This window comes from Neofelis nebulosa, chromosome 12 (genome assembly GCF_028018385.1).
Source record: "Neofelis nebulosa isolate mNeoNeb1 chromosome 12, mNeoNeb1.pri, whole genome shotgun sequence".
NCBI classification, from domain to species: Eukaryota; Metazoa; Chordata; class Mammalia; order Carnivora; family Felidae; genus Neofelis; species Neofelis nebulosa.
The window spans coordinates 62,136,600-62,164,566 of record NC_080793.1 but is presented as its reverse complement, the minus strand read 5'-3'; the positions used below and the strand labels follow the sequence as shown (position 1 = coordinate 62,164,566).

Genomic DNA, 27,967 nt, shown 5'->3' with positions numbered 1-27,967 from the left:
GTGAAAGCTGTAAATAAAATTCAGGCTAACTTGGCAGCCTAATCCAGTCATTCTACAGAACAGAGGATGCCTATTTAGTTTCAGTGAAATGAAGTATAAAGCTGCAGTTCCTTCAATAGAGTCTACATTTTTACTCATTTTAGGGTTTTTGTTTCCTTTATTTTTTTCTCCCAATTATTTGCTGTTTGAACCAAAAAGGACTGTTTTAAGGCAACTTTACTCTTCCTTTAATGCCAAAAATGTTTTAAATATAATAGTTTTTTCAATGTTATTGAGCTTTTGAGCATAAAATCACTCTAGATAAGAGTGCAAAAATCTCATCTGATTTATTATAATGAATTCTTCCATTAGAAGTAAGCACCCTTTTAATTGAAAAGGTGGTATTTGAAAAAATAGGCAGCTTACAAAGTCTTAAAGCTATGAATACATTATATAAAGTGCATAGCTAATCCCAGTTATTTTAATCTAAAGTTTAGTATATATTTTTCAGTGTTTTTGTCGAGCATACTTTTTGACTGGCACCTGCTGTCTTTCAAATGTAAGATTTCATTCGTGTGTGTGTGTGTGTGTGTGTGTGTGTGTGTGTGTGTCTGCACATGTGTTTCTGTTGTAGTGTTGTGGTACTTGACCACCCACCTTTGCTATGACTTAGTGTGACCTATTTTCTGGCTATATTTCAGAAGTTTCCATTGGATGTATTCCTAACCTACTTATGTAGATCTTGCACAAATGTTTGATAAGGAAAAGGAAAAACCAAAGAACACAATAAATAGTAAAGTGGTTTTGAAACTGGCATCCTTGAACATATTCCTTCTCCAAAGCAAACAATGAACTACTCATAAATTATATACTTCCTGCAAAGTACAACTACCATAGGGTCTGTCTCCTTACACCTGAGTAAACTAGACAGGTGTCCAATGGAAGAGACACCTGAGTAATGGAGAGTAATGGATGTGAGAAAGATGGCATGCACAGATCTTTTTTTTTTTTTTTTTGAGGCAACTTACTTCAATAAACCTTCATGTTGGATTAGAATATTCCATACATGCAGTGTAGAAACACTAAAATCACTGGCACTTTATATATTAGTTCATTGCAGTGAATAAGGCCTTTTTTGTTTTTGTTTTCTGTTATTTTTCAATTTTGTATTTGGACTTAGGAGTATAATTCAATAATTCATCACTTATATACAACACCCAGTGTTTCTTGTAACAAGTGCCCTCCTTAATACCCATCACTCATCTAACCCAACCCCCACCCACCTCCCTCCATGGTTAGTTTACCTCTCTCTTTTATCCCTCCCATATATTCATCCATTTGTTTCTTAAATTCAACATATGAGTGAAACCATATGGTATTTGTCTTTCTCTGACATCTTTTGCTTAGCATAATACACTCTAGCTCCATCAACATCCTTGCAAATGACAAGATTTCATTCTTTTTGATGTCTGAGTAATATTCAATGGTGTGTGTGTGTGTGTGTGTGTGTGTGTGTGTGTGTGTGTGTGTGTACACATCTTCTTTATCCATTCATCAATTGATGGATAATATTTGGGCTCTCTCCATAGCTTTGCTATTGTTGATAAAGATGCTATAAACATCAGGTGCATGTACTCCTTCAAACCTGTATTTTTATACCCTTTGGGTAAATACCTAGTAGTACAATTGCTGGATCATAGGGTAGTTTATTTTTAACTTTTTAAGGAATCTCCATACTGTTCTCAAGAGTGGCTGCACCAGTTTGTATTCCCACCGTCAATACAAGAGGGTTTCCCTTTCTCTACGCCCTCGCCAAAACCAGTTGTTTCTTGTATTGTTAATTTTAGCTATTCTGGCAGGGGTGAAGTGGTATCTCATCATGGTTTTGATTTGTATTTTCCTGATGATGACTGATGTTGAGCATCTTTCCTGTGTGAGCCATCTGTATGTCTTCTTTGGAAAAGTCTGTTCATTCTTCTGCCCATTTCTTAACTAGATTATTTGTTTTTTGGGTGTTGAGTTTGCTATGTTCTTTATAGATTTTGGATACTAACCTTTTATCAGATATATCATTTGCAAATATCTTCTCTTATTCCATAGGCTGCCTTTTAGTTTTGTTGATTGTTTGCTTCACTGTGCAGAAGCTTTTTATTTTGATGAAGTCCCAATAGTTCATTTTTGCTTTTGTTTCCCTTGCCTCTTGCAACATTTCTAGTAAGAAGTTCCTGTGGGCAAGGTCAAAGAGGTTGCTGCCTGTGTTCTACCGTAGGATTTTGATCTTTTCCTGTCTCAAATTTGGGTATTACATCCATTTTGAATTTATTTTTGTGTTTGGTGTAAGAAAGCGGTCCAGTTTCATTCTTTTGCATGTTGCCGTCCAGTTTTCCCAGCACCATTTTTTTGCCATCCAGTGTTTCCCAACATTGTCTTTTTTCCATTGGCTATTTCTTGCTTGTCAAAGATTAGTTGACCATATAGTTAGGGGTCAAACAAGGTATTTTTCTTCAAGTTTATTTATTTTGAGAGAGAGATAGAGAGAGTGCATGAGTGGGGCAGAGAGACAGGGAGAGAGAAAATCCCAACTAGGCTCAGCACTGTCAGTGCAGAGCCCAGTGTGGGGCTCAAACTCAGGAACCATGAGATCATTACCTGAGTCAAAATCAAGAGTCGGACACTTAACCGACTGAGCCACCCAGGTACCTTAGGTATCTTATATGAGGTACACCATTCTTATCTCAATATCCTCTCCTCCTCTTGGAAAACATGACATTTGAGAAATTTGTTTCTTTCATAGTTTTCTAAGTTGTAACTATTAACATGGAGACAGACACCTATCCAAAGAAGAAGAACTTTTATAGAGAAAACATCTTAGTGGTCAATTTTCCCCTAGTATTTTGTGTATTATTTTATTCAATATTATTTTAACTAAATTATTTTTAACTAGATTATTTAACTAGGTTTAATTAATATTTTGTCTCTTTAACTAGCATTTGGCCATCCATGGAAGCTGCTTGATATAAATTTGTTGAAATAATTCTCTAATGCTAACGACTGGGATTAGAGGAAAGAAAGAGAACTAGTATTTATTGAGCAACTTTATGTCAAGGGTGTGTTAGATATTTTGCATGTGCATCTTATTTCCAGGTTGTGTTATTGGTGTGGATAATGGAAAGTAGTGGTTATGTTGGCTTCTGTATTGGTACTTCCCGCTCTGGGAAGTTGTCTTGTCTTTTGTTATTCTGCCCTTCTAGCCATCCTTCGTGTCCTATTCTGGCATTCATCTTTGTAATAGAACTTGAGACCTTGCTCAGCACTTACGGACTTATTTTTCCCAGGCTTCATGTCTTCAGGCGAGCTCCTCAGGCAGCCTTCAGGACAACTCTTCCCTGCCATCACTATGCTTGGCTCAGGACAGGACCCACATTGCACGGGATCTGGTGATGGGCTCAGGGCAAGATGGCTCTTCTGGTTAATCTCTGCTTATGTAACTAACCTTTGGGTGGTGTCGGGTAAAGATACCTGTCAAAACTAACTTAATAAAGTCTTCTCTTGGTATGCAAAAATAGCTCTTACCTCACCAACTTGTGGAACAATGGATGATCAAAGCTCCTAAATTCTACACCCTAGAATAGTTCTTATCACAGGAGAATATTGTATAGCATATTTTACTTCCAGTATCAGTTATTGAGAAAACACATAATGGAAAAAAAAAAAACCTTTGGGAAATCAGTTCACACTTTTATATGAATTCATTAATTACAATGAATCTTCAGTGTTTCATGTTAATTATGGATTGATAAAGACCCAACACACACTCCCACTGTAAATTTCCACTTAATTAGCCAGGGATATAGAAATGTAGCAGAAATGGTTTGACCAGAGAAGGTGGAAGTGAATGCAACCTATCATAACAAAACTTCCCTTGGCCATATTTCCCTAATGAGCATATGCAGTTGCCTGTGTGTTAGGTGCTGCCAGATCTGAAGCAAACAATATATTGCTGTACCACAGGTGTTTATATTTGGGACTCATTCAAGAAAACTAATTATCCATGCCTTTCATTTAATAAAATGCTTATAAACATGAAAACACCCTAGTTCTTACACAGAATCAAGGTCAACAAGACCACACACTCTACCAGAGGAAGAAGGTAGCCTCAGTTCCCAGATTGGTACCTAAGCAATATCTCCCCACAGTTTTCTACTGTTCTAGAAACCTATTTTCCCTGAGTCTACTCCTGACTCTGGCTTATGACTGTTGGTCCAGTTAGTTCTGATATACATGCGATATACATGAAGACCAGAATTATATTTCATCATATGTTGCATTTTAACATATGGTGCCCCTTGGGCCCATGATGGGTGGTCATAGGCTTATATTTTTGTAATCAGGCAGCATTTATTTAATTCACATCAGTAAGTACTTTGCTTGGCTGTGCTTTATATTATTTGACCCTTTGAACATCATTTTGGTTCATAGCCTTTTATAGACTCAACGAGTACCAATTGACTTGTAATTTTCTTCTTGATACTTCTGTCACACTTTGACTATTTGGGGCCTCTTCAAGGTGATTTTATTTTCCTTATTTAAAACCACTTCAGGTATGTTTGAAACTGTCATTGCTTTATTTCAATAAGCAATGGCAAAATCATCTTGATTTTCATTGTTCTAAACTTGAAATCAGCAACTCATCAAGGAGCCCAGGTTCTGTTTTTTTTTTAATATTTATTTCTGAGGTGGGGGGAGGAGGGGCAGAGAAAGAGGGAGACACAGAATCTGAAGCAAGCTCCAGGCTCCGAGCTGTCAGCACAGAGACCAACGCAAGGCTCAAACTCAAGAACCATGAGATCATGTCCTGAGCTGAAGTCAGACGCTTAACCAACTGAGCCACCCAGGCTCAGCTTCTTTTTTATAGGTGCTCTATTAGCAACCACATTTGGAATGAAGGGTGTTTTTGTTTTTTGTTTCATGTGAGCACTGGCTACTTGGGCAACGGAGCCACATTAGTGACAGAGCAGAAAAGTAAAAATTTTTCAAATGATCAAAAATGTTTATGTTTATGTGTCCAATTTTCCTATGTTTAATAAATTTGTTTTTATATTCTGATTTTAAGGCTTTATTAATACATTTTTTCTTATTACCATTAACTGGTCTTTTGATATGTCACAGCATACGTTGTCACACTACATGTGTTTGTATTATGTTGCTGATAAAAATTTTAGGGGTCTTGGTTTTCTCTTCTTTGAACCATTGGATCAAGTGTCATGGAATTGGCCTCAGTGTTTTTTAGGTGTAGAAAATCCCAACTTCAAGCATCACCTAAGCACCACTTATCTAAAAAGAAACAAACAAAAAATGCTTATCTTCTTTTAAGAAACACTAAAGCAATGAAAATACTACTAACACCATCGATACTGTCATTTTTAGGATTTTCAGAAAACTATAAGATTTTGATGTTTTGTCTAAAATTCTTTTAATTTCTCATGGGCTGTGAATGGTTTTGGGGGTAGGCCCATCTCATCACCACTCACGTACCCAGCACCAGAGCTCTAGACTGCAACCCATGTTACTCTCTAGAGGGCAGCCTTCTGGTTTTCAGCTCCCTTTCATTATCCTTTCAGGATGGTTCCCCAAACTTGCAAACATGTTAAACTTTTTGAAGAAAGGATGGGAATGAGGTAGAAACCTCATAAATTGTGATCCCATTCCAAGATTTTTAAATGAACTGAAGCCAAGGAAAATAAAGCCACTTTTTAAAGATTGTCAGTATTGGAGGGAAACTTTGATAACAAATTGGCCAGCCATAATGTCTGCCTCCTCTTTTTTATCTCACCACTTATGTTCTCAGCACCAGATCATTAAGAAATATATCCAGCACAAAGGTTAGTTATAGAGAACTTCAGTTAGATTGCTCAAACTGTTCAGTTCAATATACTAGGGGCCATGGAGTGTCCTGGGAATAAAAACATATATATTTTTTTTAACTTCTCAGCCCAACAGTAAACATTCCTTCTGACATGCCTCCATTCATATACCTGTTTTAAGCAGATGAAAAAATGATGACAAAATTTATTTAATACATAACATCAGTTGTGTTCTAAAGGCTTTACAAGTATTATCTCCTTAATCTTCAAAGCACCACTTGTGGTAGATACTATTACTAATCCCTTTTTACAGATGAGGAAACTGAGGCAAAAGATGCTTAGGTTTCTGTAATTTGCTATTTATTACATAGGTAGTAAGGGGAAGAACAGTCAAAACCAGGCAACCTGACTCAGTGCCCAGGCTCTTAACTACTATATTCTATTACTGTAACAAGATAGGCTAAATAAAAGTAAAGATAAAATGTTTATCTGGGAGCCCAAAGAAGGAAGCCAGTAACTCTACAAAGACAGTCAGGTAGAATTCACAGAGGAGGTTATGACTAAAAGTTTTGTCTGCTCTAAATGTGGCCTTCTAATGCCAGTGAACTTGCCTCAGCTCCAACAGGGTTGACCAATGAAATGCAGCATTGGAATGAATCCACCTTTTCTTTTTCCTTTCCGTTTTCCCTCCTTTAGTCTGGAGCTCAGTTCTATGGCTCAGCTCGTCCATTTTTAGTTTCTCTTCCATTCTTTTAAGAAAGGGAACCAGGGACGCCTGGGTGGCTCACTCAGCCGAGCATCCGATTTTGGCTCAGGTCATGATCTCGCAGTTGACGAGTTCAAGCTCCACGTCCGGCTGTATGCTGACAGCTCAGAGCCTGGAGCCTGCTTTGGATTCTGTGTGTGTCTCTCTTCCTCTGCCCCTCCCCCACTCATGCTCTGCCTCTCTCTCTGTCTCAAAAATAAACATTAAAAAAAAAAAAAAGGAAGAGAAAAGAAAAGAAAGGGAATCAGAATTTAGCCAAAACTCATCTAACAATGATCTGAATGGTCTCTTCCTGTTTCCCAGACTTGGGTGGGTGTCTTTGTGTTTTGTAGGTAGTAGAATTGTTTTGGTGGATGTTGTTTTTTTCATAACATTTTGCATATTGCCAGCTCCCATTCTGTTCAGTTATGTTTGCTATGGCCAACTTTATTCTTCTCAGACTTGCTCACAATCATCTTGGGTTTATATATGGTTTTTTATTTTACATTCTACATAAGTTATTTTCCAAATGCCCTGCTGACTTTGCACTGATAATGAAAAACAGAATTCTAATCAAAGAAAAGGTCTGGAATAAAAAAAAAATTCTCAATAAGGATTAAAAAAAAATACTACAATGATTCAGGCCTGAATCTGATCAATCTTCCTCAATCAAACATACAGTAAATAAAATGAATCCCTTACCCTTTCATCAATAGAAGTATTTTGTTGAGATCTCAATCCACATATCCCAGGTGATAGAAAGTTAACATCAGATTAGCCTCTGAGGAGAGGTCTTTAGCACAGACATTTTAGAATAGTTACATTTGGAATGAATCTTTCCCTTGCTCACTTTATCAGGTAAAACCAGTAAAGACGTCATTTTTTCTTAATTTTGTAAACAAAATGAAGTGTATGCTACCTCAAATTTTTCTATTCTCTATTTAATCCCCCACATTTAACTTCCTCCTCCTACTTCCATAGCCATTTCCATAGGAAGGGTGGGATCAGCGAGCACAGAGCTTCTCTCCCCCATGCTTTTGGTCAGGATAAAAAGGGCTTGAGCAGCACATCCCTGAGCCCTGGGCTTAATTCCGTTTGGGGATCTCACTGTTCTTGGCTTCTTAGTTAGTGAAGGCAGCAAGAGCCAGGGAGTCTCACTGTGGGCCATCCTGCCTTCTACTGGGCCTGCTGTTTAGTCACTGGACCTGGCTGTGGGGAGAGGTTTCCACTGACATGCTCCCTAGAAAGCAACCTACAGTGACCTTATAGACCCCAGACCTGAGGCTCTTTTGCCTTGAATTGAGCCATCTCTAGCTTATTTGTTTTTCCTTCCCCCTTTTCCAGATCTTTCTCAAAGCCTGGCTACTTGGTAAGGGTCTTTGTACCAGTTCTGATTCAGGCACGAGCTGCAGGAATCTTCAACCCACTTCTGATGCTAATTGAAGTGTTTAAAGGGGTTTTGGATTTGTGGGAACAGAGAACAGATGCCTCCATTGCAGATTCTGGTTTTAATCAGCCAAGGATATGGAAAGTGATCAGAATGTGGAGGCCATGCAGGCAGAGCAGAGGTTGAATGCCTGGGGGTGGCACTTCTCCTACACATTGCTCCCTGTTGGGGCTCTCCCCAGTTACGGCAGTGTCTGCATGGGGCTGGCTGCTGCTGGAACTGAATAAAAGTCATATTTTGTGACCATACAGTTGCTCTATATTAAGGACTTACATCTCCATTGTGGAATATTTTACTTTTAAGAGGCTAGGCCTTTCCATTTAAGGAAATTCTTGCAAGGAGTTGGCTCTTGAATCAGATGCAGGGTCAGCAAGGCCACATCTTCATCTGGGGGCAGAAAGCAGAGTCAGGTCCCAGGTGGTTCAGAAAAATATCTCTTCTCTTAGAATAGCTTTTCCCCAGACTTTTATTTCTTTTAATTTTTTTTAATGTTTATTTTTTTTGAGAGAGAGAGACAGAATGTGAATGTGGGAGGAACAGAGAGAGGGAGACACAGAATCTGAAGCAGGCTCCAGTCTCTGAGCTGTCTTCACAGAGCCCAACGCGGGGCTCGAACCCACGAACTATGAGATCATGACCTGAGCCGAAGTCGGGTGCTTAACTGACTGAGCCACCCAGGTGCCCTTCCAGACTTTTATTTCTGATCCTTTAATCTGGTTGGGTAAAAGAACATTATCTCAGATATATTTCCTGGAAACAACCAAATGCACTGGAAAAATGTTAGGACATACATTGTGTGGGACACCTTATTTATTTTGCAAATAGGCAATACTTACTCCTGAGGGCCTAAAGAGCCCCTGAAATCACTTTGAAGCCATCTGTGGGACTGAGGCCTCATGTGTTTTTAACATGAGTGTTCATAGTTACCCTCTATAGAGCTTTGATTATTAGATCTCTTATCTGACAGCCTCGGTTATCTTTATCTCTCTCAAAATGTGTAATATGTGGCTTCACAGAAAAGAATATATTGCTGAACTTTTATTCTGGCCTTGTAAAACTGCAAATTAATCCTGATTTAAAAAAAAAAATTAAGAAAGATCTGCATCTTGGTTCAGGTGTTTGGTTTTTACCACAAAAGCAGACTCATCAGAATCCCCAGGAGAAACTTGTCCGTGTCGTGTTTCCTCCTTGGCTCTGTTTTCCCCATCACACAGCATGCATGGAACCAGGGAGCCAGTCAGCAAGACCTAGGCTTGCACTGCAGGAAGGAGTATTTACATGACACAGTTGAAATTTGGCGACTTCAAGGACCACACATACTGAGGAAATCAAGTCTTCCTTTCCAAGGACCACTTACCTGGTTTCACTTTTTAGCATAGGTAAGGTATGTTTCCATGTAAAATGCTTGCGCACTTTTCCCACAGAATTAATGTATCTCAGTACCCAGAAAATTTTAAGCTCTTTAGCAATTTATAGTCTTTTTTAAAAAAGAAAATAAGGCACGCTTTATTGTCTGATAGCTTGTGAAGAAAATTAGGTAGTGACACTAATCCCATATTTTAACACTTGTATTAGAATGAAGAACTATGGATACAGTAGAGAAATACAAATGCAATGTGTCAACAGACAGACAATAGGAAAGGGTATTTGACATTCCAACATCTTGTAAAGCACAAGAGATAGGGTTTCTCAATTCTTTCATGTAGAGTACCGTAATTAGATGCCATAGTCATAATGCAACCCATAGATACCAACAAAATGCAATGAAAGTGTAGCTTTTTAAGACTATTAGCTGCAAACAATAGAAATGGCAAGTAAATAAGTTCCAACGTTTGTATCTAAGAAGTTACTTTCTAGGTCAACATAATCTGTCCACTTTTAAGAAACATGATGTATAAAACCCTGGATTAACTAAAAAGCCCTTATGAGGTCTCTTTGAAGGAAGCCAGTCAGCCTGGGGACATCCCAACTTCTGTGCCCTTCCTTTCCATAAATTGTTGGTAGCCATCTTGGGGTCTGACAGTCTCACACCTGCAAATCAGCTCTTCTTTTTTTTTCCATTCTTTATCTGAAATTGGCTTTGTGTGTGTGTGTGTGTGTGTGTGTGTGTGTGTGTGTGTGTGTGTGAGATACCATGCATTCTGTTTATCCCACACTGTGTGTAGTGGGTCAGTGAAATTACAGAGTGTAGTATCTGAAGAAACTTAAGAAATTACTGTTTCTACATTTTTAAATAAAGCATTCTTTTAATTTTTCTTTGAGCCATTACTGAGATAACCTGGCACTCAGAAGCTTTTGCTTGTGGCAGGAAGCAATTGGAATTGAAATGCTCCTTTCTGTGGGCATCAGATACCTTAATCATTTACTTTTGGCTTTGTTTGACCCCCCTGGAGTACTAGTTAAGCCTTTTGGTTAAGTTTCCTCATATATTTTTCAGGAATAAGAAGAAAATACAAAATTTCCAACCCTTATATTCAACACCTTTTAATTGTACCTTCAAATCTGTTATTATATATCTTTATCATGTGTTTGGAGTAAAGACTGGTGTCCTTACTAGATACTGAGAAGTAATTTTTGCCAAGGCTATAGGGACCACAGAGATTACCTTCAGGTGATATTTGAGAGAACATGGGGGGGGAAAGAAAGGGTTCCTGCTACAGAACCTCTCAGTTTTTTCCCATCCCTTCCGCCTCCACAGGAACCCCACATATCTTTTTCAAGCACAGTGCTTGGCACAGAGATGCACTTAAGTAAAACTAGATAGGTTGATAGATGGATGTTCATTTTCTTGATTAACAATGGAAAGATTTTAACACTGGTGCGATGGCCAGGCAAATTCTGTGCTTCTGCTGTCATGAGGGGTGGTAGAAAGCTGTTGGCTGGTTCTTCTTCCATTGTTCCTATGGCTATTTCTCCTGAAATTTCAAAGGAAACCTAAGAAGCTTGCATTTTTGAGATCTAGTGCATCCTCTCACTGTGTGTCTCTCTCTTCCCTTCCCTCCTTCCCCTCCCTCTCTCTTCTCTCTCTTCTCTCTCCTCCTTTCTCTCCCCCTCTCTCACTCATGCTCATATAACTACTCTGTTTTTATAGAACCACAATTGCTTATGCCACCCTAATTTTATCTTCTGTTCAAGGGGACTACCTTCCTTTGTTGGGAGCAGTGTGTCATTGCAGACTAAGGTGAATAAAAGTAATATAATAATAGCTAATATTTGTATAGTGACTTTTATAGTTTACCGTGTACGTTTATATATAACTATTTATCTCATTTGGTCCTTATAATCACCACCTCCCTGGTATTATGATTGTATACATTTTACAGATGATGAAGTGGCACTTCAGAGAAGTTCACAAATCATTAAAAGATATAGAGTTTTCAAGTCATCAGAGTCACAGCATGTGTGACATTTTATTTAGACTGTGCGGTTTTGGTAGTCACTTTTCCAACTTGAGACTATAGCTTAGGTTAGTTTACATAGTGTCATTATTTACCTGGATTTCCTTCTTAGTGGCATGGAAAAACTGTATAGCCATTTAATTAGTCTAATTTATTACTTTGAATTTTCTGGTAACATTTTTTTTTGCATCTATTTTAGCTATTTTGAACCCATACACCAGCTGTAATTGAGATTCAAAAATCCTTATTGGCAAGAATGCCATATAGTGATACTTGCTTCTCTCTGTTGAAAATGTCCCATCTGAGGTAATTTTTTAAAGTTGTTATTACCTTATAATTGAGCCAGTGATTTTCCTGCTCCTTTCCCCTGTTATAGTTCCTCTTAAATTGTTTTTTCTTTCAAGATTACTTTGAGTATTTTAGTTTCTTTGCATTTTCATATAAGTTTTAGAATCAACTTGTTAATTTCTACACACACACACGCACACACACACACACACAGCCTGCTGTGAATGATTGAGATTTTGTTGAACCTGTAGTTCTCTCCAGATTTTACTGTTGCTACCCTGAAGGCTGAAGAGCTCCTGAAATGTAAAAGCCCAAGGCAGAGCTTCTGGGGGCAGGCATCCAGGGACTTGCATGTTCACTAGCAACTAATGAGTTTGGATGTGACTTAGGAGGAGTGCATGTCAAGTTCCATCTTAGCAGTGGGAGGCTTCCACACCCCTCCAGCTCCACCAGTCTAATGGATGTGAACTTTGCTCTCTGCTGTTTTTGAAGTAAGTTGTTTATTATTCAGAATAGAAAGCAGGTGGTGCCTACCTGTTGAGAGTTCCCTACATGGACAGAGTGAGCATCTAAAGATGGTTCTCCTGTCTCAGTCCTCTTCACTTCCCTACCAAACAAGATCTCTGAGGTGAGCTAATGACTCAGATGGAAAAGAATTAGTTTTTCCTCAGTATCTTCTGCAGCCTGTTAGTTATACTTCTACAGGCATTTTAAATGAATAAGACCTTAAATCTGCTGGGAAACTGGTTACCACCATTTCCCACTGTACTATGTTTGTACTTAAAAATGCACAAGAAGTGAAAGTACACGTGAACAAACAGACGTGTAGAAAATTAAATACTTGTGACATTTTTATGGGTCCGCATGTGCATTTCTGCTGTTGGAGCAATTATTTCTTCATGAAGCCCCAGGGATTTGGGTTTTTCCGGGTAGAAGATTTTTACCTAGCTCTTGTAATTTTACAAAGAAAGCTTTCATTATTACAAGGCAAATTTATGTGAGTGACTTCTACTACAGAAATTTGGTAAAAGAAGAATAGTGGGTATTAATTTACTCAGATCCCTCTAGGAATTTTTATAAAATGGTACCTTGAAAAAATACAATAATAATATCTCTTGGGTTATTAAATCATAGAAATTAGGGAGAAATAATAAAGTTGAGAAGGTTACCGGAGATAAATGAAATGTGCTTTTTGGCCGGTTTGCTGGATAAGTTACTTCATTTCTTCAACTCTCCAGTGTTGCTGGCTCTATATACACTATTGCGTTTGGATTTACACCCTTTATTAACATCATTATATAGATGGAGAACCCAGTCAGGGATTTTCCCAAGATGACATCTCTGCCCATGACTCACCTTGTCAGACGGTGAGTGACCCTTCTTCCAGGCATAAACACAGCTAAGCCTTTGCCAGGTCTGATCAGAGAAGATATTGCCAAAGCATAGGAATCTTCCTTCCTTCTGCCACACAGGACTCCTTCCCCCTGAGTCCTTGTTTTAGGGGTCTTATGTGAACTAACTGCTCTCTGCTCTCAAAAACCCAATGGGGAGAAAGATATTTGAGAATGCAGTGTACATTCCAGCCTCAGTACTTAAGTTAGATTCCTGTGTCAGTTTAGGTCACACCCGTTTTAGTCTCCATAACTTTACCCTTCACAGAAATGCCTTCATTGATTTTCATTTCGCTATTGTGTTCTTTTATCTCACTATATACAAGCACAATATTATGTAAGTAATATTGTTGTGATTTTTTTATAAGGCTGTTAGAAGGTTGGCTGCTGTGCCTTTAAATATTCCAGGTGATAAACTCTTTTTTATACTTTAGTATCAAGGAAAATTTGTCTATTAAAGGATGAGGAAAGATTTACCACTGTTTTCCACTAACTCTAGCGAGAATTTAACAATTCCCGTCAGTTCTGAGGCCACGGTGGCATTAACAGTTTCTGTGACTCGGTCCACAATAGAAACCATATTACCATTGTAACAGAGATTTAAAATATTGCTTATGTTCATCACAACTTTGAAATTAGAATATCAAGTTATTAGGCCTGGCACTAGATGATAGTATTTAATACATAATTAAAGAAGCAAAGATATTATACCACAAATTTACTTCTCAATATTATTTCAGTATAATTTGTTTCTTTTGTAATCTTTTCTTGTTTTATTTTATACATTTAAAAACATTATTCTGAGTAGGTGCCCACAGGCTGACAAGGTGGTAAAGGCCAGAGGTTTGTGACACCAAACACTCCATTCTCAAATAGCCTTCCTGGCATGTGTGCAAGAGTGCCTCCTGGCTCCTTCGGACTTGGTTCAGATGTTCCCTGTAGTGAAACCTGTGAAGGTCCTGCCCTCATCTGGGCATTCTCAATACTTTGCATTTTGGTGAGCTATGTCTGTCTTCCCTACTAGCCTGTGAGCTATTTGAGAGAAGGGACTCTCTCTTTCTTGTATTTTAATCTTTAGCACCTAGCAAGGTGCCTTACTTAAAACAAGCACTCAGTAACTGCTTATTTAAATGCCACTTTCTTTTTTTTTTCTACTCCATGTCCATCCTTGCATTGCTTTTCCTCTTTGCATTGCTTGCCAGCTGGTTCTTGACTCTTTGGCTCAGGATTTACTACTATAGTGTACTCATCAGGTAGGCAGTGATGATTTCTTTCATTCTGTTTTATCAACACTAGCGTTAAATTTTTTGAGTTAGCCTATTTGATGTTGGAATGCCTTTGATGAACCAGGCCAGGCATTAGAAACATCTTTTTCTCCTTATTTGGGTTGTGATCATTGATAGTTAGCCATCTTTTCTTTCAAGTGTGGCCATTTATTTAAACATCAGTAGAGTCACAGAAAAGTTAGAAAGCTATGTGATAAGGGCCTGTTTCCTTTCTAAGCCCACTCCTACGGGCAACACAGTATCGGGGGAGAAAACACTTCAACATCCTATTATTTGTGCTGCCCCTTAGAGGTGACTTAGTATGATGGAGAGGACAGGTATAGCAATGAATAGAAAAAGATTTGTTGAGGGGTTTTGTTTTTGTTTTGATGTTGTTTTTTTTTGTTGTTGTTGTTGTTATTGCTGTTTTTTAAATAGAACCCCAAACCTGAGAACAAAATCTATTCATTTTACTGAAGCATATAAGCATGTCTTAGGAATCAGTAGTGGTTAATAAGAACAAAATAAAGGTGCCTTTTTTGTTATGTCACATTTGGCATAAATATAGGGAGATATAAAAAAGTCAGATGAAATTTTATAACTAAATTTGTGTATCATTCTACTTTACAAATCATTTCCTGAGGCCCTTCTTTCATCTTATTTAACTGAAAGATAAATGATGAGGGTAGTCTTTTCTTACTAAATAATTTGGCTTCAGCTTTTTTTGAGCATCTCAGTTAAGTAGACCTGACTATGGATTGGTTGTCATTTAAAGAACTTAGAAACTTACAAAAACTCTTATATTTTATTACATTTAGTGTTTTCAATAATTAAAGAAATATGTAATGGAAAGTACAGGGAAGTACATAAAGAGGCAAATAAACAAAATCCCACTACCTAGAGTTATATCTGCTAGCAGTTTAGTATATTTTTTCTTACTGTTCTTTTTTCTTAGTTGTGTGTGTGTGACAAACCATCACAAAATGTAGTGACTTAAAACAATGATAGTTCTTCAGCTGGAAATTCTGTAGGTCACAAATTTTGGCTGACCTCAGGGGGGTGGTTCTTCCGTTCCAGGCTGATTGCCTCATTCATCTGTGGTCAGCTACAGAACAGCTTGCCTTTTCCTAGCTGGGCTCATGTCTAGCACCTGAGCTCTGGTCCATGTGATCTCTCATCTTCCAGTAGGATAACTTGAGTTTGTTCACATGACAATCTAGAGCCCCTAGAAAGAAACCTCAGAAGTGTGCAAGGCTTTTTGAGCAAAGGCTTTAAATTGGCATTCCATTACTTCAGCTGTATTCTTTTGGCTGAGGCAGGCTAAGCCACAAGGTGAGCCCAGATTTGAAGGGTGGGGAAATAATGTCCAGTCCCTGAAAGGAAGAGCTGCAAGGTCACATTGCAAAGGATGTGAAAACAGGAAGGAATGAAGATGTATGGACATTTTTGCATCTTACCGCAGTGTGTCTGTGTCATGTGTACGTGGAGAAAAATGGGCAGCATGTCATTATACATTATACATTTTTCATCTCCATATAGGCTTCAAATCCAAGTTACAGATTCAACTCTGTGTATACTGGGGAGTATACTGAATATACTGGGGTGGTTAAATGGTTTCTTAGCTGAGAAGTATCTCAATGGGTGTGTAGAATAGAGGAGCTGCTCAATAAATCAGAAAAGAAAGCAAAAGAAAATGTAACTTCTTTAGGCAACTGTTTGAATTCCATTGGGTCCACCCATGGTAGGTTTTATTTATACTCTGATTTCTGTCTATGTATCTTCTTCTCCTGGTTGATGATACCAAGGCACTCGCTATAGGAGAGCGCCTGCCTCTGAGCCCTACTGTAGCCTCTCACTATCTCTGAGATCTTGGAAGAGTCCCTTGACTGTGTACCTCAGTTACTTCATCTATTTAATGAAAATAACAACTACCTCACAGAGTTGTTGGGAGAATTTAATTAACTAAGGTATATGGACATGTATTGGTAACTCTACCTATATAATTGTGTCCCAGGAACTCTCTGATGCTTTCATGGAATGTCTATAACATTTCTTACTTAACATTTTTTTCACATCCCCAGCATTTCAAACTGGCTCTAGCTTTCTTTAAAAGAAACTGTGCTTCTTTTTTCCTTAAACAACTGTTTGTTCATTTCTGCTTAGTGCATTTTGAAGGAAATTTAACTTTCTCAGCCTTAGCCTGTGTACTAATCTTCAAAATACGATAGCCATTTCTATAATCTGATAGAGCCTCCCTGTTAACATCAATAGATCCTTAGGCTTTTCTGACCGGAAATATTTTTGAGAATGTATAATCAGTTATGGGGAATTCTTGTCAATAAATTTTCTGTACAAAAATAAATCAGAAATCCTATCACAATAGCATTATGGAAAAAATCTGTTTTCCTTACTACTCCCTACAAAATGGTCATGCTTGAAGCTCATGGAAATTTTTACTTGGGTGAAGGCTATGTATTTAATTTGTGTGCTGGCCATCTTTCCAACCAGCCAGTTTGCATAAATTTCAGGTCCTAAGTAGGAAGAAGGTGGTTGTGTGTAGAGTCAACCTTTTCTCTATCAAGTCTGTGTCACTTTTATTTTCCCATGACTGGCCACTTCCACTTTCCAGACCTTGTGAATTTCACCATAAACTTTCTTTATTCCCTCCCCCTACTCATATACATGCCTATGCACTCCAAGAAAGAGGAACATCTTCCTGAAACTCCCCTTTGTTTCTCTTTTCCCTTTTCTGGACCATGAATTATTAGAATTAGTCCACTCCTATTATGAAAATGTGTCTGTAACCATCCTTACAGTTCGTTCATTCGTCTTTAAAAACTCATTCATTCACTTGTTCATTCATTCATCATTCATCCAGCAGTAACAGTGTTGTACATACTGTGGTGGATGCTGTGGAACAAAAGACATGTAGGCCTGGCGCTGATGCATGGATTTTGCACTGCTGTAGGAGGAACAGTCCAAGAAGGTGTCATTTGGGCAGGACTTGAAGACAGTTGGGAGTGGGGGGTGGAGGCCACCTTACACGCCTTCCCTGCTAAGGACCATGGCTTTGTGCCCATGTTTGACAAGAGTTAGAATCAGAAGTGGATGAGGTAAAGAGCAGAACAGTGATGGGACTGGATTCAGCCACTTGTGTGAAATAAGGGTGCTGCACAGTCATACATGCCAAGTACTGAGGGACAGCAGAGAAGAGTGGCTGATTAACCTGGGCTAGGGTCTTATGTATGTTCTCCACTTAACAAAAAACCAGTTAACAGTAGCTAAGAACCAATTGCCTGTGAATCTAGGTAGTTTATGTACTTTATCCTGTTTTTGTAGCAAACCTTTAATGTAAATATTATCCCTCCTACAGATGAACAAACTGAGGCTGATAAAGGTTCAAGATCCCAAGATCACACAGCTAGTAAGTAGCAGAGCTTAGAATTCAAATCCAAATCATTGTTTCCTTAGAGGGTTAATTCCAATTTTAATAAGATATGCACACAGGAACTAATATCATAGTAAAATATAGTACTTGCAATCCTGACCATGAGTGTTTTTAAGTCAGTTTGACAGAGAGATCACAACATCTACAAAAATTGTTGCCAGCATGAAGTCACTAAGGGCCACTGTGGATGGCCACACAGGCTGTCATGTCGCCCCCTACACTTAGCTGAAGCCTATATAGTCCTTAGGAGCATTTGTGGGCCCAGTTTTGGAGTTATGTAACTGCAAACTGCTTTCACTAGTGTTCGTTACTATCTACATCTAAGTCGTTCTTCTTACTTTGAGAAGTTAGATATATTTAAAGGGGTTGGGTGGAGAATGAAACAGGAAACTAGGTAATTATTTTGGTGTCTGTCACATACTTTGGCCTAGCTATTAATGATGTCTGCTTCAAGCGTAGTGCACTTAAATCACTCTAGCCTTCTTACTGTTGTCTTTTGTCAAGATGTTTACACATCTACCTAACTACATCAAAAGGCAAAGAAAATTTCCCCAACCAACCCAACAGTCACTGGGGAATGGTATCAAGGAGAAAAATACCCTTTTATTTTGTTAGGCATGTGAGAAACTAGATGGCAGAGCTCACTCTACAAGTAGGAGGCTGTAGGGACACACTTGTTGGGAGGGAGTCACCCCTCCATCCAAATCATGAGCACCTTTGTCCTCAGTGCCTTACTCCAGGCGCTTATCTTCCACCTGGCCTATTGTGATAAGCTCCCCACTCACCTTCTCCACCTATAGCCATACAGACCTAGATCATTTCTCTTCTATTCATTCCACCTCTCAGTAGCTTCCTTGGGCCCACAGGATAATGTCCTGACTCCTTACGATGGCAAAGGAACTTCCCTCCTTCCTTCTTCCCCTCATAGCCCCTGACCCATGCCCTTGACCATTTCTGCAGTCTTCTGCCTTCCCTCCTCCCCTGCCACACAAGAGCAGAATGTGGGGAGAGTGAGAGCCTCTTACTTAACAGGTGCCAAGTGCCATCAATTAAGTGTGGAGGGAGTGTGAGAGCAGCGGTAATCGGCATATCACTACCATCATAGTAAAGATCGGATCAGGAACAACTCGTCAGTGGTGCTAAACCTGAGCGGATGTGTACAGGAACAGGATGTTTGTATGGCATTCAAGTTTCTCCCACAGATTGCTGATTAGTTGCAAAGGAAAAATAGTGATTGTAACATGGAGGAATTGGACTACAGTTTGTTTAGGATCAAAATTAACATCACCATTGAGAGGCAGACAGGCATCATGTTCTGCCAGATGTGATATCTTGAGAAGAATACAACATTATGTGTGTGGTGTTCTGGCCAGGAATGTATAACTTTAATCCAATCATGAGGAAACATCAGGTAAATGCTCTATTAAAAAAGGGAAAAGGGGAACTGTGTCCTTCAAAAGTATCACTCACGATCATAAAAGACCAAGAATGGCTGTGAAAATGTTCCAGATTAACAGAGGCAGAAATGTTCCAGATTAACATAGCAGAACATAGCAGTCAAATGTTCCAGATTAACAAAGGCTAAAGAGAAGCAGCAGTACCTGACTCCCCAGGACCCTGTGCTGGAGAGCAGGGGCAGGGCGGGGGTAGGGGTGGTGTTGAAGATCATTATTGGCTCAGTTGACAAAATTAGAACATAAGTTGCATCCATGTTACATTTACTAAAGTTACTAACTCTGTTGTGGTTATGTGAAGGCAAATCGCTATGCTTAAAAAATACACAACTGACATATTTAGGAGTAAAAGGCCTGTGATGGTGTGTGTGTGTGCGTGTGTGTATATTGATATATATGTGTGTCAGTTGTGTATTTTCTAAACATAGGAATTACATATGTAAACATTGTGTGTGTAAATACACACATATATAAAATAGAGTCAGAATATGCAAAAAAACAGAAATGGTAAAATGTTAAAAATATCAATAGGTAACAATAGGTGAATCTGGGTAAAAGGGTCAAGAGTATATGGGTGTTTTTGTACTACTCATATGCTTGTAACTTTTAAGTTTGAAATTATTCCCCAATAAAAAGTTTAAAAATTAAAAATATATATCATAACCATGTGAATTATTTTTTTCTAAATAAATATCTTTTCTTTTCTGTTCCTACCTTTTCCCTTTCTCCTGTTTCTTTTCTCTCATCTTTGTGTACCTCTTCTGTTAGAAGTCCAAGGCTGGCGAGAAGGGCATCTCTGTGGGGCAGACGGTCATCACGAAGCATCGGAACACCCGGTATTACAGCTGCAGAGTGATCGCTGTGACATCGCAGACCTTCTATGAGGTTGTGTTTGATGATGGCTCCTTCAGCAGAGACACATTCCCTGAGGATATAGTGGTGAGTAAATTCCTGGGGGATCTGCTCCCCAGTTTACTTTTTGTATAACTAAACTAGCTGAACCTTTTAGCAATCTTTCTTTCGGCTTTTGGAGTAACTCATTTCACTTAATATTCAACTCAGGTGTGCTTTTTGGCACTGATAAGAATTGTTTTCCAGGAGGTTCCTAGTGTTTTTCATTCTAAATAGTAGCCATGTGTACTTTGACTCATCTTCCCAAATTCCTTTAAGTAAGTGAGAAGTGTATGTGGCTAGGAAACATCAAATGCAAATTCACCTATTCTTTTCTGTTACAGAGCATTAGCATATTTGAATTCCTTTACTACCTCTTTTTCTTTATGCTTAACTGGAAATATGGCTTTTATTAATCTGACCTGACAGTGACATCTGTGATCCAACAGAAACATCTGTGGATGTTTCATATTGGAATAACAAAAGTCACTTAGGAAAAAGACTGAATTTTACTGAGCTTCTTAACTGGTCTGATACAGGATGAGTAGGTGTGTGCATATGCGTGTCTGTCTGTCTTCTCCTTCCTCTGTCTCCTCAGTAAACACCTCAGGATTTAGAGGAACTCGTGAATGTGTCTCATGGGCTTTCTTTTTAATAGCATGTTTCATGAGAAGAATACTTTCCACAAAAGGTTTTTTGAAACTGAGCTCAAATCACATACTTGAGACCAGGGTTCGTCCAGTGGTCATCTTGTTATCCTTTCTATATTTAAGAGAAATGTTATTTTGGGGGAGCCAGGCCTCAGTAATGTAGTTGTAACTTCTGCTTGATGCTTTGCTCTTGTTTTTACTTGGAAGGGCATTTTTTTAATGATTCTTTAATGATTATGCATTATATGTGCAATTGATAATTGAACGTTACCATAGGAGATTGCTCATTAATATTTTCAGAATCTTGGTCTCCTGGGGCAAAAGTAACATTGATTCAATTAGCTTTGTTATGTTTACTTCTCTGTACCATTAAGAGGGGCAAATATGGGGGCGCCTGGGTGGCTCAGTCGGTTGAGCCGCCGGCTTCGGCTCGGGTCACGATCTCGCGGTCTGTGAGTTCGAGCCCCGCGTCGGGCTCTGTGCTGACAGCTCGGAGCCTGGAGCCTGTTTCCGATTCTGTGTCTCCCTCTTTCTGACCCTCCCCCATTCATGCTCTGTCTCTCTCTGTCTAAAAAATAAATAAACGTTAAAAAAATTAAAAAAAAAAGAGGGGCAAATATGTAAACAAAGTGACCTTATTTGAAAGATTTTAAAGCAAATGAATTTAGACAAAAAAAATCCCAGGACTTGATTATACACCAAAAGGGTGAATTGTGTTTCTTTGCAGAATTCTACCTAGAGCTTCACTTTACTGCATTGCTGTTGCCATTCATAACCAGTAGCCCTTAGGTAACACATTCTCCTTGTTAGAATTAGTTATGTCTTGAAGCACTCAATCCACAGTTACTGAGTGCCTGCTGTGTGCCAACACTGGGTGCTGGGAAAGATAATGAGAATGTGTGATTCCTGCTCAGTCTAGAGGAAGGCAGGCTGGTAAATGGGTGCTTTCTATACCATGTGAGAAATGTAATAAATGAACCAAAAGCAACTTACTACCTGTTGAGTCTGGAAGAATGAGTAAGAGACTTGACAGGGTTAGTAAGGAGCTGACACCAACATGTACCACAGGCCAGGATCACTTTAAGAATGTGTTGCGCTTGAACTGATTTCATCCTCACAACTCTACATACTGGGCACTACTATTGTTTACATTTTTCTGCTGAGGGAACTGAGGCACAAAGAGGTAAATAACTTCCCCATGGTCACACATAGCTAATAACAAGGTCACACATAGCTAATAATACCAGAAAAGGTATTCAATCCCAGAGTCTGGCTCCAGAGCCACTGTTCCTAACCCCTGGGAAGAAAGGAGAGGAAGGGATGTGCAAGGGCAAGAAAGGCACAGAAGATGCAGGAGACGGAGGCCTTGGCCTGTCCAGGTTACATTCTCACTTCAGAATTAGCTTTCTTTTGTGCAGACTGTGACCATTGAGCTGGTAGAGTCCAGGAGACTTTGCAGGGTGGGATGGAAGATTTCTGAGTACCAATCCCCAGCCTGAGCAAGTAGTTAGGTCTTTATCCATGATAGTGTTTAATGAATCCTAAATTCCCTTTCACTTCCAAAGTCTCCATATACCCAACGTGTTCTAAGCTTTCCTAAAATGTCTTTAGCTTGTAAAATGTCTGTGATCCTGGAAGTTTTTTGAAATTCTAAAAGTCTCTCCTTTTACACCTTCTGTTTCCTCTCTCTGTGAACAAAGACGATCTTAAGTATATGTGGGTGCCGTGAGAAGAACAGGATTGTTCAGGACCACCTTGGCATTTAAGTCAATGAGAATGAAGAAACAACATTCTTTACAGCTTGATTAGCTGTCACTTAGCATATTTGATAAGGATTGAGGTTGAGCAGCAGTGTGTGTGTGTGTGTGTGTGTCACAACTATAGCCTTGGAGGGAGGGGCTAGCATTTGCCTCTGCCTCAGTTGGTGTGAAAAGATACTTTCTGCAGGAAGAAATCAGTTATAATCATCTGCTATTATATAATCTTTTGAGTTTTTACAAGATATGAAAAAGTATAGGGGCACCTGGGTGGCCCAGTGGGTTGAACGTCTGACTCCTGATTTTGGCTCAGGTCATGATCTCATGGTTTTTGGGTTCAAGTCCCACATCAGGCTCTGTGTTGACAGTGCTGAGCCCACTTGGAATTCTCTCTCTCTACTCCTCCTGTGCTCTCTCTCTCTCTCTCTCTCTCAAAAATAAACTTAAAAAATGTATATTGCCCTTGTAAAAAAAATTCATAGGATTGTTCAAGACCACCTTGGTCTTCTCTCCTTCACCCTCAATACTCTACCCCACCCCATCCCATCTCTTACATTTTTGATTACTTGTTCCAGACTTCTTATATAAATAGGAATACTTCAGTCATGTTTTATTTTCAAATATCACATACTTTCTAATAGTATCACCATTTGTTGGCTGCTGCGACCTATTTATCTTGGTGAGGAAGAGACATTCTAGCTTGACTTTTAAATTGGTGGCTCTGTAGGGAAGAATTTTTTTCCATTGTAATGCTGTGTTAGTCAGGGCTCTTCAGAGAAACAGCACCAGTAGGGTTTTTGTGTTTGTATTTAATATAATAAATATATTAAAAGTGTGTAATATACATATTAAAAGTGTATACATGTATATATATATATATCTTACAAGTGTATATATATTACAAGTGCATATATATTAAAATTGTGTATGTGTGTGTATATATGTATATATATGTCATATATATATGACTTTTTAATGTTTATTTATTTATTTATTTTGAGAGAAAGAGTGTGAAAGGGGGAGGGGCAGAGAGAGAGGGAGACAAAGGATCTGAAGCAGGCCCCTCACTGACAGCAGAGAGCCTTATGCAGGGTTTGAATCCACGAATTGTAAGATCATGACCTGAGCTGAAGTCGGATGCTTAACCAACTGAGCCACCCAGGTGCCCCTATGTGACATTTTTATAAAGAATGGGCTTCCATGATTATGGAGGCTGAGAGGTCCCAAGATCTGCAGTTGGTATGCTGGAGACCCAGGAGGGGCAATGGTTTCATTCCGGGTCCAAATCTAAAGGCCTACGAACCAGGAGAGACGGTGGTGTAGTTTTAGTTTGGAAACTTGCAGGGTTGAGAAGAGCTGATTTTCATTCCAAGTCTGAAGGCAGGAAAAGCCAAGTTCCAGCTCCAAGCCACTCAGGCAGAGGAACTCCCCTTATTTGGGGGGAGGGTCAGCCTCTTCTGTTCAGCCCTTGATTGATTGGATGAGGCCCACCCGAACTAGGGAGGGTAGTCTGCTTTACTCAGTCTATCAGTTCAGAGATTAAAACAATCCAAAAACACTTTCACAAACTCACCCTGAATAATGTTTGACCAAATATGTGGGTACTTGGTGGCCCAGTCAAGTTGATACATAAAATTAACCAGAACCTATATTTTCCTGTGTCATTTCAGAAGACTCTTTCTTCATCTTGTCATATGAGAAGCTCTGATTCTACCTCAAGGTGTAGTTTTCTTTTCCATAAAGCAGCCACATTGTTTTGGGTGGCTTGTAGCACTGTATAGATCCACTCCAGGAGCCACATACTTTGTCCTGGTCATCATCTAGGCTTCCAAAAGCCAAGTCATGGATTTTGTCAGGCAAATTTTTAAAATTTAAAGGATTATCAAGGATTGGTTGGGGTCTGAGTTTCTCACTAAAGTTAACGAAAGCTACGTGATTAAATGCCTTTGTAATGTAGTATGTCAACTAGACCAGTTTGAGATGGGGAACTTGATGTTATGTTTTAAGACATAATGTGTGTGCATAATTAAGTATATTATAAATATATTCACATATAAATTGTATTTATTCCTGTATGTGATGCTGTGTAAATATGCTCACATAGCCATTTTTTAGGCCATTAGTTGCTGCAGCTGCAGTTATCCCACTACCACGTATGATCTCCACCTACACCAGAGGTGTCTTCTGGGATAGTCCTAGGATGCCTGACACCCCAATGGGAAGTCTCATCAGGAGATAAGAAGAAGAGAGTCAGCTGTGTTTCTGTCTCCGTGTCTTATAGATGGTGGTAGAACTATTATTTGGTGGAAATTAGAGAAATTTTGTTTTCATTAGCTGATACACCTGTGGCATCTGACACTAAGGTGGAAAATGATTTTTATTCTCTTTGTACCTCTAATCCACACAATGTGCTTATCAGGGGTGAGTGCCTCTGGGAAGGCTCTTTTCATCAAGTGCAATATGACATCAGTGTCACTGGCTAGTGAAGAAGTAGCTTCTCTGAGCTGTGGGTGCTTGCTACCTAGAATGGGCACAGCGCAATTCCAATTTTTTAGCTGTGAAAATAGCATTGAGAATATCACATTTAATTATTCTAAGCTGTTTATTTATGTACAAAGTAGATGCAACCCCTTTTGCAGCCTAAGACTTTAGCAAAAGTTGCATTCCTTAGTTGTAGAATCATTGATTATGAATCATTTTATAAACACAACAGAAGAGAAATTTCTAATGCAGTCTGGTCTATCCATGTTTAAAAATAAACTTACCAGGCATGAAAATGACTATGTTAGGATTATGTAACTAGAAGGTATTTGGAGGAGTAGGGAGAAATATTCTTTGTACTACCAGGAAATTTCTTTCCATACCTAGGTACTTTATTTCCATGATAGCTGGAAAAATGTCCAAAATTTTTTCTCTCAACAATACACCTGCAGAATGTGTGTATCAGCCCAGTTAAACTCAGCATGCAATCTGTAGCCGTCAAGGAAAGTAATAAAAGATGTATTGCTACATGCCTCCGTCTGTCAGTCTGTGAAATTGCAACACACTTCCTGATGAATTTTTTTGTCTCCTCCTATTTTGATGGGAATGAAAGTTGCCCACCTGAGAGAATGCAACAAGCACAGTGATTCCAGGGCCTCCTTTTAGCTGCTGCTGAAACCTGGGCTCTTCTCGAATGTCTGTGCTGACACCAGAGTGATGGCTGCTTCCTTTCCTCTGAACTTAGAGCTCATTTCCGGAGAGGAGGACAGTGCGGTGAGGCCTGGATGGCTCTAGGATGTGCACTTAACATTCACCACTGGGTGTGAGAAGAGAAACAGGACCATTTAGAAATTTGACAGCAAGAGTCCATCACTGAAATTTCCATGAGGACTTGCTAGATTTTTCAGCCTCTGTTGAAATGTGAAAGAAGCACAGGAACTATAGTCTTCAGGATTCTAGGGACGGATCGTCATGGATTCTAAGGATGGATTGTCATGGCCTTCAGTGTTTCTGGGAGGTGTCATGCAGACTGAAGTTCTTAGGGCTAATTTTTTTCTCAGGACTAGGCAAATTGCTTCAACTTTCACACCTCAGTTTTTTCCCCACTAAGAAAGGAATAATAATTTCTACCTTTCTAGGATTACTGAAAGAACTAAGTGAGCTAATTGCCTGATACAGAGTTGGCACACAATGTAATATTTTATATTAATGTCAGTCTGTGGAACTTTTTTCCTCCCCATCTCATTTATGCTGCCCTTTTCTGGTCTTGATGAAATTTGTCTAGAAAGTATGTTAGAGGAACAGAATTCTGTCCTACTTGTTAGTTAAATGGGCACCGTACATATGATATTTCACTGAATCAGTTTATCATTTCTACCGGCTGCATATAAAGCAGTCCTAGCATCTTCAGACTTTATAATAAAGGACCTAATTCTCTACACTTACGCTTGTATTTTTCTGGGTTTTAAAGTGTTATTTCAGTGGCTTTTCATAACAAACCCTGTTCCAAAGTAAGTTCATGTTCATTTCACAGATGTGATACTTGCCAAGTCACAAAAAAGCTTTGAAAAGCTCTATCCCAGCATTCTGAGCTAGGTGGTGACACAGGTCCAGGATGTGGGTCAGCCCCTACCTTTTAGGGCTTATTGCCTCCATGATTTGGGGCACCTTTTTGGAAGTCTGCTCTCCGTGACTTAGTATAGCTGTGGTAGAAGACCTTGTGCCTCCTTTGATGGATACGGTGTGGAAGCTGCTGTTCAGCATCCCCTAGGGCCCCACTTGGCAAGTGTGGGTGTAAGGGTGACTCTGAATGTTCCAGAGGCAAAAGAAAATATTTGAGGGGTGTTGATAAACTTCTTAGTTGTTCCCAGAAACATTATATGCTATGGGATCCTGGAAAGCATCTTCAAATTCTTATTGACTCCTAGATTTTGAGGTTCTCTAGATTTTCTTTTTTTTTTTTTTTTTTAATTTTTTTTTTTTCAACATTTTTTATTTATTTTTGGGACAGAGAGAGACAGAGCATGAACGGGGGAGGGGCAGAGAGAGAGGGAGACACAGAATCGGAAACAGGCTCCAGGCTCCGAGCCATCAGCCCAGAGCCTGACGCGGGGCTCGAACTCACGGACCGCGAGATCGTGACCTGGCTGAAGTCGGACGCTTAACCGACTGCGCCACCCAGGCGCCCCTGTTCTCTAGATTTTCAAGTCAGGTGGAGACTTCACCCCATCCCATACCATCTAGGTTATGTTTGCTCTAAATCGATGCCCCTAACCTCCCACTTCCCTTGCCAGTCTTGGTTTTCCTAGAATCAATGGACATTTGCCAGAGAAAGCTCTGGGGACTTTTGTTGGTCTAGGATTCTTCAGGTATGGCCCAAGTGGTATTTAACTGCTCAGTAGTGGTGCCCATGGTTCTCTTTCTTGACTGTGGAGCTGAGAGTCTATGAGGTGAAAGCTTTGACCAATTCCCATTAACCTGTATTCCCTTGGGAAGCCTTTTATACTCGTAAAAGAATAACTGTTATTACTTTGATTTTAATCAACATTTGATTTAAAGTTTAAATTCAAATTCAGTTGACAAAGTTTATTTTATTTATAAATTTAATAATTTTTGCATGAAAAATAAGTGCAAACTCATTAGTTCCTTGATCATCATTTATATAATGCATAAATTTGACAGATCAAATCCTAACCATTTTAAATTTAAGTAACCAAATTTCCTTGGACATCTTTAATGTAATGGTAGATACATTTAATATATATTATTAAATTATATATATATTTAATATATTAAATATATATTATTAATATATATTATTCTTACAAATGTTGTAATTTTTCTAAGCCTCTCGTGTCCATAACGTATAAATCAGGCACTAGTTTAGTAGTTAACATTCTCCGAATTAC

The 27,967-nt window shown here is 39.0% G+C and overlaps 1 protein-coding gene and 1 long non-coding RNA gene across 18 annotated transcripts in view; one reads left to right on the top strand and one right to left on the bottom strand.

The window, feature by feature from the left end:
* KDM4C (lysine demethylase 4C) overlaps positions 1-27,967 on the top strand; it is a 443,090-nt gene that overhangs the window by 380,083 nt on the left and 35,040 nt on the right. For 15 of the 17 annotated variants that reach the window (XM_058695403.1, XM_058695399.1, XM_058695405.1 and 12 more), the window contains 2 exons: positions 17,751-17,801; positions 20,048-20,218. In XM_058695403.1, coding sequence (XP_058551386.1) covers positions 17,751-17,801; positions 20,048-20,218 — 222 coding nt within the window. Of the gene's footprint in view, positions 1-3,314; positions 4,691-17,750; positions 17,802-20,047; positions 20,219-27,967 lie in introns of those variants that run through there. The other 2 variants (XM_058695406.1, XM_058695410.1) reach the window with 2 other exon arrangements.
* On the bottom strand, positions 10,504-20,111 carry LOC131491901 (uncharacterized). Its single transcript, XR_009251715.1, has 2 exons — positions 19,994-20,111; positions 10,504-10,950 (listed from the first exon to the last, which is right to left on the bottom strand). It is a non-coding gene; the product is annotated as an uncharacterized LOC131491901 (long non-coding RNA).